The 16,356-nt window shown below is 44.1% G+C and overlaps 1 protein-coding gene across 6 annotated transcripts in view; it reads left to right on the top strand.

Moving 5' to 3' along the window:
• Positions 1–12,752, top strand: part of SLC10A7 (solute carrier family 10 member 7) — a 251,904-nt gene extending 239,152 nt beyond the window's left edge. For 5 of the 6 annotated variants that reach the window (XM_036888985.2, XM_036888984.2, XM_036888982.2 and 2 more), the window contains 2 exons: positions 8,199–8,344; positions 10,235–12,752. In XM_036888985.2, the coding sequence (XP_036744880.2) occupies positions 8,199–8,319 (121 nt within the window). In that variant the 3' untranslated portion in view covers positions 8,320–8,344; positions 10,235–12,752. Of the gene's footprint in view, positions 1–8,198; positions 8,345–10,234 lie in introns of those variants that run through there. The other variant, XM_057492959.1, reaches the window with a different exon arrangement.
• The last annotated feature ends 3,604 nt before the right edge of the window (positions 12,753–16,356 follow it).

Raw genomic sequence — 16,356 nt, 5'->3', positions numbered from 1 at the left:
GACAGTGTGTGTTATTTCACTTATTGTTTATTTAAAAACAAAAAACTACAAAGTAGGTACATTTTACAGATGTGAAAACTGTGGTTAAATAACTTGCCTGCCCAACCAAGGGCACACAGGTGGTAGGTAGGCAGTAGACATGAGATTCCAACCCAGGGCTCCCTGACTCCTGCAGCAGGCTTGTCAGCTGCTACACTGAACTGCCTCATACGGGCTCCTGGATATAATAAATTATCTGCTGCTTCGTATAATAACAGCTCTAATACTGAAAATTAGCTTGCGTTGGGATAATCCTAACTGAAAGCCTCTTCTAACTAAATCCCAAAACTATTGTTGTGCCTTATCATGGCATCACTTTGTGCTCTAGAAATGGCATATAATCCCCTTTTGTTTAGTAATTGAGATAAATCAGTGCCAGTGAGTTTGACTTTCTGTGGCTATTTGTCTCTGAAGAGAAAGACTGTGTGTGTGTGTGTGTGTGTGTGTGTGTGTGTGTGTGTGTGTGTGTGTGTGTGAAGAAGACACAGAGACTGGCATTTAGTGCTGCCAGAGAAGAGCAGCTATGCTCCTCAAACAGCGGCTGCCTTCCTGGCTTACATTATGATTGGGAAGACCATCTATCCCAGTGACTTTTAAAGGCAAACATGGGCTTTTCTGAGAGATCCACTAAGGAGGAAGACATAGAATTCAAATCACAATGTGTAGGACATTTGGATAGTAAACTTATGGATGTTTCTAACTAAGAACAAACTAAACAAAAGTGGGAAATCACCATGACAACTAAAGAGAGAAGCAACCGGATTTCAGATTTGCCAGCAGTCCTCTCCAGAACTCAGTGAGAAGTCTGAGAAAGTATTTAAACAGAGAGAACAAGTCATGTGAATTCAGGCAAAGGAATCTTTGAAAGACAGGACATGATGCAGGTGACTGAGGTATACTATCTCTTAGCTACGTGGGAAAGTACTGCGATATTAGACTTCAAAAGACACAAAAGGTGTTTTTCAATATATTGCCTCTCCTACACTCCACAATTCAATACCCCTTTCAAAGTTTGTGTTCCCCAGCCAGTCTGGTTTCTCCCCTTCCTGCCACATCACGTATGTTTTTGTCCTGTGACTCCCCCCTCCAAGAGGGGATGTCAGTGCATTCTCTTGACAGTCTAGTAAAGCAAGCAGGACTTCTCTATCTTCTTTCTTTGAATAGGAAGCATTACTGCCTGTTCTTAAATAATCTCTTATTTATGTATTAGTCCTGTGTTTAAATGCTGCAGGGGATTAAAAGAAAAATATAATACTTGGGGTTCAGGGGAAAACAAATCCTATATGATAGGAAATAATGACAATATAAGAAAATGCTCAATTATTTGATGCAACCAAGAAGAGTATTTCCCTTCTTCAAAAGGGAAGAAATCAACAGAGAGGCCGTCTTCATGGTGGAGGAAAGTGTAAGGCTGAGCCCAAATAAACCCATAGGATTTAGGAACATAGAGAGAAAGGACAGGATCCAGGCAGGGGCTCGGCTTTGACAAAGATAAGAAAACGCTAGGCCTGAGCCCGTGACAGCGATGGCAACTTTTAAGTTCGGTTTAATGGCGTTAGTACTGCTTACTGACTAAAGGTAAACAGACTGGGGCCCACTTCTGCCTCTACCAGCTACCAGATGTGTGATGTTAGTCAGACTTTAGTGCTCTACCCATCAGTTTCCTCACCAATAAATGGGAAAATTGCCCCTACTTGATAGGGCTGTTGTGAGGACTAAATGAGATAATGCAGGCAAAGCACTTGGCATGCACAGAGCTCTTCCAAAATGGTGTCATAGTCATTGTTTTTTACAAGTTGACTAGTTAGAGGATTTGATGAATGGGCACTGGAAAGTCATTGTAATTCTTGAGTAGAGCATTGGCTTTAATTAATATGGGTTTTCGGAAGATTAACCTGGCTGGCTGTGGTTTGGAGGGTTGATGAAGAGAAGAGTCTGAAGGCAGGGATTTATGTCAGGAGGCCGTAAGAGTCGGCTTGGCTTGATTTTACGAGGAACTGAATCAGGAAGGTAGCAGTGAAACTGAGAGCAAAGGAGAGTAGCAGTGGAAGAGAGGATCTACAGAATTTGGTGGCTTGATCTAGAGGTGAAGAAGCAAATGGAATTATCAGCAAATGGATCATCAAAGATGATTATCAGCAAATGGATCATCAAAGATAATCCCCAAACTCTGAGCTGTGGAAACGGGGTAAACCAGTGACAGAAGGGGTTACACACGCTGTACTGACACACAGTGGGGGAAAGCTGAGGTGGCCAGCACAAGAGCCCCTAGAAAGCAGGCCTAGGAAGGCAGGAACTTAACTGTGTTATTCTCCTCGTAACCGCAGCACCAAGGACAGTAACTTAACCAGCAGAGGCCAAAAGTATTATTTTAATGAATGAATGGATGGACAGATGATGAGAACATTATGCTGTGCATCTTCAAGTTTAGCAAACTGAACAGTGACATAGAGTAGATACGTTTTTTTTGTGAACAAGTAGAATAGCATTCAGCCTTCAGTGGAGATTAAGTAAAAGCCCAAATTCAATGTAGGGAGTAAAATGTTTGTTTCTAAAGGAAAAATGAAAGACTGTCCATCCCACAGAAAGTTGTAACTGTTGAAACTTGAGCACTGATACAAAGGGAATTTTCTAATTCAGAGAACATAAAATAAACATATTTAAAATAGGACAAAAAAAAACTTGTTCTTGTACATATTGTTTTATCCTTTCCATCCTGGGTATAGGATAAAAGAAACCCCTTACTTGCTTGTTAGAAGAAGAAAGCTCTCACTTGAAGTTCCTACTTGGCAGATGTCAGTTGAAAGCTCTGCTTATGGAGTATGCTGTAGTGTCAAACTCTGTTGGGTAATTTTAGACAAATGTGTCATGTGTGACACGGAAATATGGCATGCTGCACATTACTGATTTCCCAAGTGTTTGGAGCAGGTAGTAATGTGCTGGGAAAGTGCTCTTTATCTATCCACACAGTGTACTTGTAGAGCAATGGGGAAATGCTTTTGGTGGAAATGACTTTAGTTAGAAAAAGAATCCATTTGCAATATGTGCCTTCTAACATCTTTCAGACAATGCATTGTATTAAAGAGGCATTTTTTGATTAATGTTTTATAAACATTTTTCAGCATGACAGCTTAAAGCCCCTGTAAAATTGTAAATGCATGCATAGTGTTCAGTTCCATAAAGTCAAATGCCATCTCATAAAGTCTGGTTGGATCCTGTCAACCATGGTGACACAGAATCAGTACCTGGGAGCATTAAAATTAATCTGCTTCACTTCTATTACTGCAGTGATAGCAAGATGAGAAGAGGTCTATATTTAAATTTTGCTTTAAAAAGAAAACTCTACCAAGTTTGCTTGGTTTTCTAAATTATTACAACTTTTCTCCTAGTTAACTAATGTAGGGAAAATAGAGTGTTATTCTGTATAGTAAATTTATGATGGGATCTGGAAAAATACAAATCCATTCACTCAGCACACACCTTCTGAGCCCCTACCATATGCTCAAACGTGAAGACGAAATAGTGGCTGACCCTGAGAAGCTTAGAGCTTAGTGAGGGGAACCCACAAGAAGCAGGCCATGATAGTGCGGTGCACACTGGGCGAATAGTGCCCCGGGTTAGGGAAGCAGAGAGCAGAAAGGACCTATAGGCCAGCCTTGGGACTTTGAGGAGGGCTTCCCCGGGGAGGCAACTTAAAAACCGAGGGTAAAGGATTGGCAAGTCATAGAGTGGGGGGATGGGCATCCTAGGCAAAAGGAGCACGTGTGCAAAGGCCCAGCGGCAGGCCAGCTGGGGCCTGCGTGCACAGGCGGGGATGCCGAGCGGGAACCTCTCTACTCATCGCGGCCGGGGCACAGAGGGCGAAGCGGGGCCGGGTTATGACGGTCCTTGTCCACCAACCACACTTACCTCCTGTGTGCTGAACTCCTGAGTGATTTGCCATCATCAGATTGAGTACTCACTCTGGCCTCAGAGTGGCAAGTAGCTTGGGCAGGGCAAGCCTAAGGCTGAGCGCCTGGCCCCGGGGTGGCGTGGGACGTGCAGCCGAGAGCAGGCCGTGCCCTGAGGGAAGGTCACCGGGAGGGGCACGGCACGTCCCTGAAACGCGGGGTCCCATCACGTCCGCTGACCGACTGCAGAGCGATGGAGGGAATTGTTAGATGAGGGAGTCAAGGGGTGAAAGGCGGTGCATCATGCAGGCTTATGGAGGGAAAGCTGGTTTTCTCTGATTTGATCTGAAGATCAAATTTTGCCAAATTCACGAGCAGGTGACAAGTCACAGTATGGTCGGTGCGGGGCCCCTGCCGTGATGACTGACCCGCCCCGACCGCATGTTTCCCGGTCCTCCTGATGGTGCCGGCAACGTGGCCAGGAAGCCTCGGGACACAGATTCCAGATCCAGCTCGCGGCTCCCGGGGGCCTGGCGCCCGCGCGGACCACTCACAGGGGGAAGTCCTCTAGCGCCCAGCCTCTCCCAGTCTCTCCTTCTGCTCTGACCTTCAAGGAGGTGAAAATCCACGAGGAAAGCCCTGCTGGGATCGGCCGGCTGGCGGGGGTGGGAGGAGACCGAGGCAGGGCGGGGAGAAAGGATGGTGGAGACACGCAGGAGACTGGGAAGAAACTCTAATGATCGAAGAGCCAAGTAGATAACAGAATGAGTGGAAAATCAGGTAGATTTCAAGGCTGAGGCGATGTGGCGGAAGACCTGGGAGAGATGGGGAGTGTGAGACGGATTCGATCCGCCTTTGCTGAAGGGAGGCCACGCGAGAAGGAATGTGGAGCCTCCAGGAGAGACTGGGCCCCCCGACAGCCGGCGAGGAGACCGGGGGCCCTGCCCACACCACGGGCCGTGAACTTGGCCCGCAACCTGAATGCCGGTGGAATCAAAGTCATCCCCTAGACATCAAGAAACGCACCTGGCCCTGCTGCCAAGCGAAATGTGGCTTTGTGATACTGAAGGCAGAGGTCCCAGTGGGACCGCTGCACACCTGCCCATCCGACCTACACCCTGTGAGGTCATAAATCACAGCAGCAATCGAAAACTAATTCATATCAAAAGTCTTTTTTAAAGGGCAATAAATCTATATGCCTCTTGCTTAGATTCAACAATTCTAAAAGTGTTTTAAATAAGTAAAAGTTCCCAACCAAGTAGCATATGCCTTGAGTTGCTGGAGTCCGCCTCCCACCAAAGGGTAGACTTCCTGTGACTCCACCACATAAGGGCCTTGAGCCCTAATCTCTGGAAGCTAGGTTTTTCCTCTTAAATATTTTTTTCATCTTATTTTTAACTTCAGTCACTTGGGAATAGTGGTAACAGGAGATTTGATTCACAATTAACAAGAAGGTATTGCAGGCGCAGAAAGTGGTGAAGACAAATCCCTATTCAATTCCACAAGTGTCTACAGCAGCTACAGGCCTTCATGGAGCCCTGCTCTTTCTCAAGCAAGGGGAATGACTGGAGCAGGAGGAGAAGCAAGAAAAGGGCCTGTGGCTCGAGGTTCCAGCAGGAAAACAGAAGCCACCCTTCCAATACAGAGAGGGTTAAACAGTGCTGGGAAACTGAGATGGGGGAGAGGAGACGGTGGTGAAGCAAAGGAGTACTAACTGCAGGAAGCAGCTATGCTGAGGGCGCCAAGGAAGGAAGTTGGGCTCTAGAAGCTTGGAGGAGGAGATGGGAACTCAGACCTCCGAGACGGGGTGGCGCAGGGAGTACTGGCTGGAGCCCACTTCTGCTGGCACCTCCTCTGCCTCCATCCCGCCTCCAGTCGCCCTGTTGGCAGGACTGTCCAGGGAGCCCGCTGGTGAGGAAGAGCAATGCTTGCACAGTCCCAGCCCCATAGTCGGCAGTGTACAGAAGGGTGTGTGTGGAGATGAGCTGTAAGGGCTGAAGAACCAGCACAGGGCCAGAAGAGAACCTCATGCAAACTGGTGTTAGGGCCCAAAGAAGGTGGAAGGTCACCTGTACGCTAGAAACTTCCTGAGCCACTTCTTTCAGTCTGTGCTTCCCTTGCCACTAGTGGGGTAGTCCTCGCAGTTACTCAGCTCCTTCCTGGTAGGGAGCGCAGGACACCCTGGTGCGGGTAGAGGGGAGTCTGATGAGGTTCCCTGCCCCAGCGGTGCCTCCCTTCTGGGAAGGGCCAAGGGGAATGACCTCCAAGAGGAATTCTGAACTGGAAAGCTTTTTGCACACCAGGCGCTCTTCTGCTGAAGGGAGCTGCAATCCCCACAGCAACTCGAACTGAAGACCTCACAGGCCTTGAACCTTATCTAACACACAAAGCTGGAAATCCCAGTTGCCCGGGTTGTAGTTCAGACTTCACCACTTGGGGAGGTTTCCTTTCTTGTTTCAGTTTCCACATCAGTAAAATGGGGCGAACAGTAGTTTTCCTCAACCTCCCAGGGTTACTGGAACGCTTAGTTCAGTTAATAATAGGAGAGCTCTTGACAGCTCATGACGTCTAGTAAGTACTCACTGCGCACTAGCCATGATTATCGCTATGATTGCTACCTTTGTGGATCTAACTTGTCACACTAGAGTAAATTTCTGGGGTTGCTCACGTTACCTTGTATATCTTGCAGTGGGTGTTCTATTTCCTTCTGTGGCACAGCCCTGTAACTCTCCCTCTGACTCCCTCTGGAGCCCACTTCAGCTTGCTGAAGAATGTCCCAGAACCCTAGTCTTCGCCAAGAAAGGACAGCTTAGGTGATTTGCCCAACAGCCACAGTCCTCAAGTTTTGGGTCAGAAACTCCTGCTCTGATCATTTTTAGGGACAAACATCCCCATATTTCTATCATTTGCTCCTGTATAGCCCCACTGTAACTCCTTCCCACCCCTCAACTCCTTAGCATCATCCCTTTGGGCCAAAAATTTTGCCTGGAAACAGAAGGACTATGGTCAGATCTTCTTAATTTTCTCATCATCATAACTTTCTAGGACTATAAGATCAGATGCTGCTTTTCATGCTGTAACTGGACTAAGCATATTATTTTTAAGAAGGAATCTCTCTTGTTTTTTGTATTAGTGAGAGGACAGAATTACAAAAATCTAAATGAGTGCTTTTGAGGCTTTGAGAGAGATTTTGGGAAGAGTTAAGTGTTTTCAGTTTATGGCAATGATATGCGAGGCCATGAAAAAGAATGCAGCCGTGAAATACATTTTTGCGTAAAGGTTTGAAATTTATTAGAAAGTAAAAATAATTGAAAAAGCAGAGCTTTCCTCACTGGGTTACAATAAAAATTATTTATGTGCCATCATTCTGCATGTTTAGGAGCTCGGGTCCTTTTCAGAGGCTCTTCGCTAAGAAACAAGAGGAAAGCTAAGGTATTCCAGCTGTTCAGTTGAACAAGCTGACGTACATATGCCCTGCATTTCTGACGACTGGGCCATATTAAAACAATTGGTAATAATGGTCAAATTGCCAGTGTCCGAATTGTATCATAGAAGCTTAATAGGTACGCACCACAGGTCGCTGCTTACAAAATCCTCAGACCTTGCCCTCGGTATAACGGAATGGTGGGCTCCTGGAATAGTGTTCATTTACCTGAGTTCCATTCAGGTATCCAGGACTCATCTTAGGATTCACCCGCCATACACAATATTGAATAAAGCACTTTGAGATCCTTGGCCAAAAGAGATTGTGCAAAACTTTTACTAATGTTCATCGGACAAAAGTGCCTTCCTGCTCACAACAGTATTTCACTTTGCATTGTCTTAACCATATCCTTTTGACTCTCAGAAGTGAACTTGGGGCTTTGAAGTGGTGCCAGACAGGCCTCCCTAAAGACCAGCAGAGTGTTTCACTGCTCCGCAAGGCAAGGTCCGTTCTGAACCTCTGCCTCACCGCTGTTTATCAGCCTTCGCTCCGTCTTCTCTCCTCTCCTTGCTGACAGGCTGCTGATTTGCAGTGGGAGCTACTGATGTCCTCGAATACTGACCACCTTGGCAGCTTCAGTCTGCTCTAGGCAGGGCTTACAGCTGTATGTGATGAAGGGAAGATGGGAAGATTTGGTGACTCATTCAAGACCTTCCCTTTCAGTTCTGTGAATACACACAGGGGAAGAAATAGTAATGACCTGTTGCAGGGTTAATGGAGTGTATCTTTAAATTTGATGATAGACGGAATTTGCCTCTAGGTTTTCTGTCGTCTCTGTTCCTCAGGAATTCCAATGCTGAAGATAGTGTTTGCAGGCCACGAGCGCCTCTCTTTAATATCCGTGCCCTTGCTCATCTACCATCCAGTTCAGATACTTCTGGGAAGTGTCCTGGTGCCAACAATTAAGTCTTGGATGGTGTCAAGGCAGAAGGTAAGACTCCAGGAAGATCTTATTTGAATCCAAACCAGATTGAAGTGCTATTTCTGAATCTTAGCTGTTCATACACTTTAATTTTTGTTCAAAAAGTTAACTTATGTTAACTTGCGCATATTGAAGGGCATATAGTAGTGGAGTAAAGGTAAATATACTCAAAATATACATACCCTTCCAGTCAGGTGGATAGAGTCCTTGCTCCCGCCAATCTTTCATATGTGTCCTGATTTCGCATGCCTCTCTGATAGGATAGTGCCTGACTTTATCTAAAATGCTTACTTTATCTTAATTTCCAGACACATGATAACTTCTTTACACAGTAAAACTATGTGTTTGGGCATTAAAAAATAAAATTCAGTTAGCCAAGGAGCCATATAATGGTCAGTTTTTACCACACTTATCTCAGAGTCTTGTAACTTACTTGTCATTCGTGGCTTTGATTTCCGAAATTATCATCCTGCTGCATATACCCTTGAAGCACCCTACAGAGCTGGCCCCCTCACAGCGGCTGAAACTTCATAGGACACAAGGCAGTGACTATTACCAGGAAATGAGTAGGAAGAAGAGACAGCCGATGACAGAGAAGTGCCCTGGGTCATGTCTTGGTGTCCTGGAAACGGAATAGCTACCCTACTACCTCCGGAGCTCTGTCCGTGCTCAGCGCATCCCAGCCTTTAGCTGGCCTGCCGGCAGTTCTCCCTGGGCAACTTTGGGCACACTATCTCAAGTGTGTCTCTGCCACTCTAAGACAAATGACAGTATCAACTCTAGAGTTGTAGAAGATTATGCGTCAAGTGTTTGATAAAAGCTAGTTGCTATAGTTAAAAGTCGTCATTGTTGTTCATTATCATCCACAACACTGTGGCGAGCTCTGCTGCCTCCTCCGTACAGGTTAAGAAAGAGGCTCGGATTCTTGAGCAACTTGTCTAAGATTGTGTGGGTGGTTTAGGTCAGTGCTAGAATTACAGCTGGAACCCTAGGCTATTTGGCCCTCAAAATCTTTCCCCTACACCACAGTGACACTCTAGACAGAAATGTAACACTGCTTTTAGAAGGAATGCCCTAGGTCCCCAGGACCCTCGCTGAGAAAGTAGCCCCCCCGGCCCCTTCTCACGTTAATGTTACCCAGCAGAGCAAGGGTGATGACCATTCCTTCTGTGCTGGGTGCCACCCAGGCTCCCGTCCTCCCACTCAGTTGGTAGACCAGCAGTGTAGCACCTTTCTCTTCCTTTTGAAAACCTCCATTTATATTTATCAGTATGCATGTACATTGTTGGTCAGAATTTATACATGTAAATTTTGACAAAGAACAGAGAAAATTATTTGAAAATCCTAGTATCCTATCACAGATACCCAGTCATAGTGGGCAGCAAATTAATTAGTGAAATTTTCTTCTGAATGCTTAAAACCTCTGGGATTTATTCTAGGGAGTAACAGATGCATGTCCAAAAGGGACACTAGTTGGACGACACTGTTCATTTTCCCTTTGCCTAGAAACGACTGCACACGAGGGAGCCACTGATGTAGAGTAACCCAGGAGACTTGGAGTACCTATCCATTCCATTTGTCAGTCATAAGGGCGTCCACGCGTGTCTCCTCTGCTTTAGAGACACTACTGATTTAGAACCCAGGCACCATCCAGTGCACAGCGGGACTCAGTGAGCAGCCCAGCTGGGCTGGGGGAGGTGACGAGTCTGCCGGTCAGTGAGGTGGGCAGGAGAATCTGTTTGTATCCAGAGGTTTGGTTCATTGGTTGTGTAATGCTGTCTGGTTGGGCCTCTTCTTCCTTCTAGCAGCATAAATTATCTGGTGTTAATTGATGCTTTCAACTTGTACTTTTTCATGGACAGCCTCCAGCTCTGAACCTCCTGTTTTCCTTTCTCGTAGGGGGTGAAGTTGACGAGGCCAACAGTGTAAGGACGGAGGCGCTCTTAAACATGCAGCGGTGTATATATGTACAGGATTGTACATACAGACAGTTCTGAAGACTTGTACTTGTGAATGTTGCTTTGATGCATATTTTATTTTTTTACACAAAAGTATGATATAACTGTTTAAGTGCCTTAAAATATATTTGACAGGAGAGTTCTTTCCAAAACCTATTTTGTTCATTACTGCCAGGAGTGGTACAGTATTTTGGAGTTGTTTTATTTTTTTTCTAACACAGGAAATTGTCATCATAACTGACAAAAAACAAACATGCTTTTCTCATACCACCTTTCATGCAGTACAACTCTACACTAGTTACTGTACTGTTTGGAATGAGGTCACAGCACCAGGAAAATGCCCTCCTGATGATAGTGGAAATTTCCAAAGTCTTATTCACAAATACTTTGACATCACTGTGTGATTCTTTTTTCTTCAACTGTGACATGCCTCTCCTTATCAACTCAGCAGGGGTCATAGATTAAGTAGATGCTGAAATGCGTAAGTTACCTGCATCTCTTGACATTTTTTAAGACATTCCTTTGAATAGTTTCCATACAGAAATTCCTTCATTCCATTATAAGAGATTGTGGTGGTGTATGTCTTAAATTTATTATAAGCTGCTTCAAAGAAAGAGCCTAATGTTTGAGTTATAAATAAGTGAACTTTTGAAGTAAACTACAGGATTTGGTTTTCAGACTTTTAAAATTATATTGTACATGTTTTTCCCTTTTCTTCCATAATTTCTTTCTTACCTGTTTCCCAACACACTTGCAAAATTATAACTGCAAGACACAAAAATGTTACAGTCGATTCAAGAGCAGCAACAATTAGTGATGGTCTGTATTCACATTCCACAACTGAGACCGAAATTGTTTTCCTGTTACACAGATGTGCTGAGCACAAATTGCCAGAACCAGCCTGTTACATCCGTGAATTAAGCACACTTAAGATATTCAAGACAAGTTATTAATAAGAATCTCCTTGGCAGATTTGACAAATGTTTGTAACCATATTTCAAAAATTAAATCACATTCTGGAAAATATATGAAAATATTAAAGTCAGGGATGCAAACGTGTGTTACATATGCACCATCTCTCTAGGCAGATAGAAAGAATAATGGACACAGAAAATGCAAAAACAATTCACTAGCCAAAATATCAAGTAAAATTAGTTCCCAATGGGCATCAGCTTTTAAAGGAGTATCCAATATTTGCTTGTACTACGGCTCAAGAACTTACACTGGACCCAGATGGAGAATAAAGCAATATATAGAATTAGGGAACGCTCGCCCTCTGTTTTCTGCATACCTTTCTGTCACATCCTCGCTGCATGTCCTTTCTTGATCTGCCAGATGACATCGGCATCCTGGGACATAAAGGCCGTTCTCCATCCTTGGCAGCTGTTTTGTTATTCTTTCAACAACAAAAAATTATTCCTTAGAAACATAGCAAGCTTATCAACAGTGTAAATTTATATTACTGTTACTACTGGGTCTCATCTTGTGTTACTTATGACTCATTTCAATATCTGTGAACCTCATAAATTTCACAGGACTTATCAGTATAAATTTTAAGGCTGGGGCCAGATCCTGCAAAAATCAATGCTGAACGGGCTATTTGTCAAGACGTTCACTCTCGTTGAAACCTCTAGTCATCTTGCTTGGTATTTCTGATGCTTACATAGGGAGCACAGAAAGGTTTTCTTGTTTTGTTCCTATAAGCTTTGAATTTCAGAGTAAATGAAATTGTCCGAGCTGTCATAAAAATCTTTCTCCCTAGTATTAGAATACTGATTTTTTTTCCCCAACTTATCTACCTCTAATGTCTAACACCTATACTAGGTGTGATTTTGGGATAAAAATCAACTGAGAAGGCTGTAACATTTTATCTTGTGCTTTAAAAATGTGTTTGTTTTCAAATAATCTTCTCTACATAGTGAATTTTGGTGGCTCTAGGGATAAGCGTATGTCCATTTTTTTCTTACACAAATGCTGTGGCATATTTTTCCATACAAAACAAAAAATAAAATCAAAACTTATTTTTAATTCATGTTTATTGGGGTTTACTTATTCACATCTTAAAATACTTTATGATGTTTATGCACTGTCAAGCTGTCTATTCTATGCATTTGTTTTGTCTAAATATATTTATAATATAAATTAGATTGTATTTGTTTGCTCATTTTCCACCTAGATTTTTTTTAATGGTTGTTAGGAAATTTGACTTTGTAATGGGTGATAACGTTAATCTTTTCATGTGTTCTTTTCTAAATTAAAAAAGGTTTGTATTCTTTTTTCATTCTCCTCTATTCTGTTTAAAACTAACACTCCTCTGGCTAATGTTCAGTGTTTGTTTATGCTAAATACCAAATTTTTTCAAAAGGACTGGTGAAGTAATAAAATGGTTTATTTATGAAAATAATTCTATGATTAAACAAAGAGATGTTTCAGAAATCACAAGAGAACCCTGTGCTTATTTTTAACCTGATTTCAGATGCACTCGTAATGCCTTCCAAGTATCTATAGATGTCTCTAGATTTGCTCCCGTGTATTATATCATTTGTGATTGAATAGACAGAAGTTTCCCAGTCTTCCCGGGTATCCTTATCAACAGCTCCACCCCACCCACAATGTTAAAATCCAGAAATATCCCTTGCTTTTTGTTACAGAAATGTTTTCTCTACATCATGGTCGAGCACCAAAAAAGAAACTTACTCAACAGAAGACGCAAACTTTAAGAGATGTGGGTTTTAGCCTCCCTTGTCATATTTTTGAGGGATAGAAAAAATGAAATCTTGGAGTGCCTTTTCCAAATCCAGTGTTTCTTTATGAGCAAGTTACCTGGCAGAGAATTCCCCATCTTCATGTCCTTGTTTCTCTTCTTGGCTTAGGGATCCTCCTTTCTGTGGTCAGTTATCCAAAATGTCCCCTTCTCCACGAGGCCCGCCTGCTTCCCCAACCAGCACTGGCCCTGTGACGGGCCCTTAGAACTTGTCCCTGAGTCTTCTGAAACCATTGCATCGTCTAATCGTGCTGACTCCTGCTATGTGGTCCTCATTTCTGTTTTTTGACTGTACCCAGCACAGTGCCTGGCTCAGAGTTGTAGCCAGAAACATGTGTAGTGACTTTCAAAATTATGATCCTAATAGATAGACCATGGACCTTATGAGAGAGCTCTTCCCTACTTATAGATCATTACTAATTTTTAAGGAAAAGTGACTTTCTTCCTACGATTCCCATCCTGAATAAAACTGCAGCTGCATTGTGCTACTCAGAGAAATCCGTTCCTTCTTAGCTGAGGAAATACCAACTCTCCAGGGTGAGACTGAGGATGTGATGTGCAAACCCCTCTCATTGTGATTTGATAGAACAGTAAACCCTCAATAATTCAGGCTGAATCAGGCTGGGGTGATCTGAATTAGTGAATACTTTATATGCGTAGAAAATAAAGGGTTTTCCTTGTAGAAATTATAACATAAAAACTAAATACAAATTATTATGATTATCATCACATCGCCATTGGTTTGTATATAGACCTATTCAAAAGGTCTGAGAGTTTATTCTCTGCAGCAAACCAACTAATCTTATTTATACTGTAGAACCATTTCTCAAATACGAGTATAACCTATTTCAAGAGAAAAAAAGTTCTTATAGACCCTGGAGAACTTATCTACTTAGCCAATTATGAGAAACTCTTACATATCAAATGCTGCCCCTCTTAGAATTGGTTGGTGCCAATGTGGTTGTAAGCGTGAGAGTGGACAGGAGCCCACAGGGCCGGGCTGAGTCAGAGGCTGATCAGGCAGATGGTCCCAGTGGGCCCTCAGGTCTCCACCCCCCACCCCCCCCAGCCTTGCAGGCTCCCAGCTGTTCTCTGCTCTGCGCATCACCACCCAGACAGGGAACTCTGTTCCAGTTCCATGATTTCTACCAAAGGCCAAACACACTGAATGTTTGGGATGTATAAACTTAACATTGAGTATTAGACCTCCTGTACCCACCCATCTTCCAGCCATGCTGCCCCCTGGAGTTTCTCACTGACCACCCTTCCCCGTGGGCTCCATCCACCTGCCTCATTACCAGCTTTTCCTCTCTGCCCACTTCTGTCGCTGACCGCCACATTCACAGATCCTTAGCCATCTATTCGTTCATTCTCAGACTTCCCAGACATGCCCTAGGAACTACTTGCAACAGGCAGAGGACGCCTTTAAAAAGCCAGCTTCTTTCAGCTATATAACCGAACAGAGGCTGTATAGTTTCCATTTTCCTCTCCTCTAGGCTAGCTCACATTCCTAAACTGGGCCTTGGAATGAGCAACTTGAGGGTCCGTGTATGTCTTGGACAAACTGTGCCCCAAATGTCAGGGAATAGAAAGACTATGTGACTCTTCCATATAAACTAATAAAACAGGCAAAGCACATGAATAGGTAATTTGTACAAGACAAAATAGGAATGGATAATAGACATAATTTAAAATACTCGATCTTAATCAAGATCAGGGAAGTACTCATTTAAATGAGATACTTTTATTCCCTAAGAGATTGACAAAAAAATTAAAGTTTGATAATATCCAATAGTACAAGGATTTGAGGAGAGGACATCCATGCCTTTCTAGTGGGAGCATGAATGGGAAAGGAATTTCTGGAAGCCTAATTAGGAGTACCATCAAAATTTAAATATATGTGTTCTTCAACCCAGCTCTTTCACTTCTAGGAATCTACTCTGCAGAAATAGACAAATGCCCAAGGATCTATTGACAAGGATGTTTTCAGAGCTCTGATAAGGCCATACAAGTTGCTCGTTCCCTTGTCACTGGCTATTCCAAACTTGAAATTCTTGCAACCATGTGAATTTGTACCTGCTGCTGGGAGTTCTAGACTCTGATTCTAGGTGTTCACAGAGAGCACTGTTGTCAGTGTGCCTGACTTTGCCAACATGGCCAGAATCCATCCTGTGCTGTTTCTAGCCAATTAATGTTTACCACAACGTCCCACCCAAGGACCCACTGCTGCTAGCATTTCGTGTGTCCTGCGTTCTGACAAGGTCCCCTCCCCCTCACCAGCTCCCTATCCATACCTAAGAAGTCCTGTGCATGTTGAAGACAGAGCAAACTACCATTTGTATAGCTCACTTCTCTGCTCATGAAGCCAAAGGGAGAATCGTGAAACATCACAGAATTGTTACCAGGATCGAAAGAGTGCAAACAACTTGTCACAGTGCCTGGCCCTTGGTAAGAATAAGTGTCAGTTATTCATGTTCAACAGTGGATAGGACCTGGGCGAACCTCACTGGACACGTAAAGTCAGGCATCAGGTTCTATTCTGCATCTAATCTATGTTAACGATCTCTTACAAAGTTCATTAAATGTCACTAATCAAGTCACGAAGTGACCAGGGCACGAGTCTCTACTCCTTCAGTTAATGAAGACACTGGTTGTGAATTTTAAGATTGTTGCCCCAACCCTGGATTCCAGTAGGATGGAAAGGCCCTCCCAGCACACCATTGCTGCGTGAATCTTGCCTTTTCCTGCTACTGCAAAGAACTCCAAATCAAAATTTTGTCCAACTCCCCCAAATCTGACGGGCTGTGAACCATCTGATAATGCAGCTGACAGCCAGAGCTGCGCCCACATTGATTCTGAGGTCCCAGGGCCTGTGTGAGAGGACTCCTGCCTCCGGGGCTCTCCTAGAGCGGCCGCCACAGTCATGTCCCTCACGGAGGGCCACCCGGGGTTCTGCGTCCAGGCTGAACTGACCCCTTTCCGCTTCGTTGGGTGCCACCGTGGTCCTGGAATGGCTGGCTGTCCCTCTCAGAGGCCCCATGTTCCACTCAGCCACCCCCTTAATGTTAGCATTTCCAGGAATTCTGGTCCCCAACCTTTCTTCCCACCCCACACACTCCCCCAGCCACCCCCACGGTGTCTGCCACCTTCCGCAAACCAGCAAGCGCTCCCACATCCACAGTCCCGGGCTCGCATTTCCCAGGGAACTCAGACATTCCCGCCCGCGCACCTCCCAACCACATGTCCTGAAGGAAAAGCCAGCCACCTCTTGCTTTCCCTGCATTCAGTCCTCCCCTCAG

The sequence above is a fragment of the Manis pentadactyla genome, chromosome 1 (genome assembly GCF_030020395.1).
Source record: "Manis pentadactyla isolate mManPen7 chromosome 1, mManPen7.hap1, whole genome shotgun sequence".
NCBI classification, from domain to species: domain Eukaryota; kingdom Metazoa; phylum Chordata; class Mammalia; order Pholidota; family Manidae; genus Manis; species Manis pentadactyla.
Note: the sequence above shows the minus strand (reverse complement) of the source record. Positions and strands in the feature narration are given on the sequence as shown.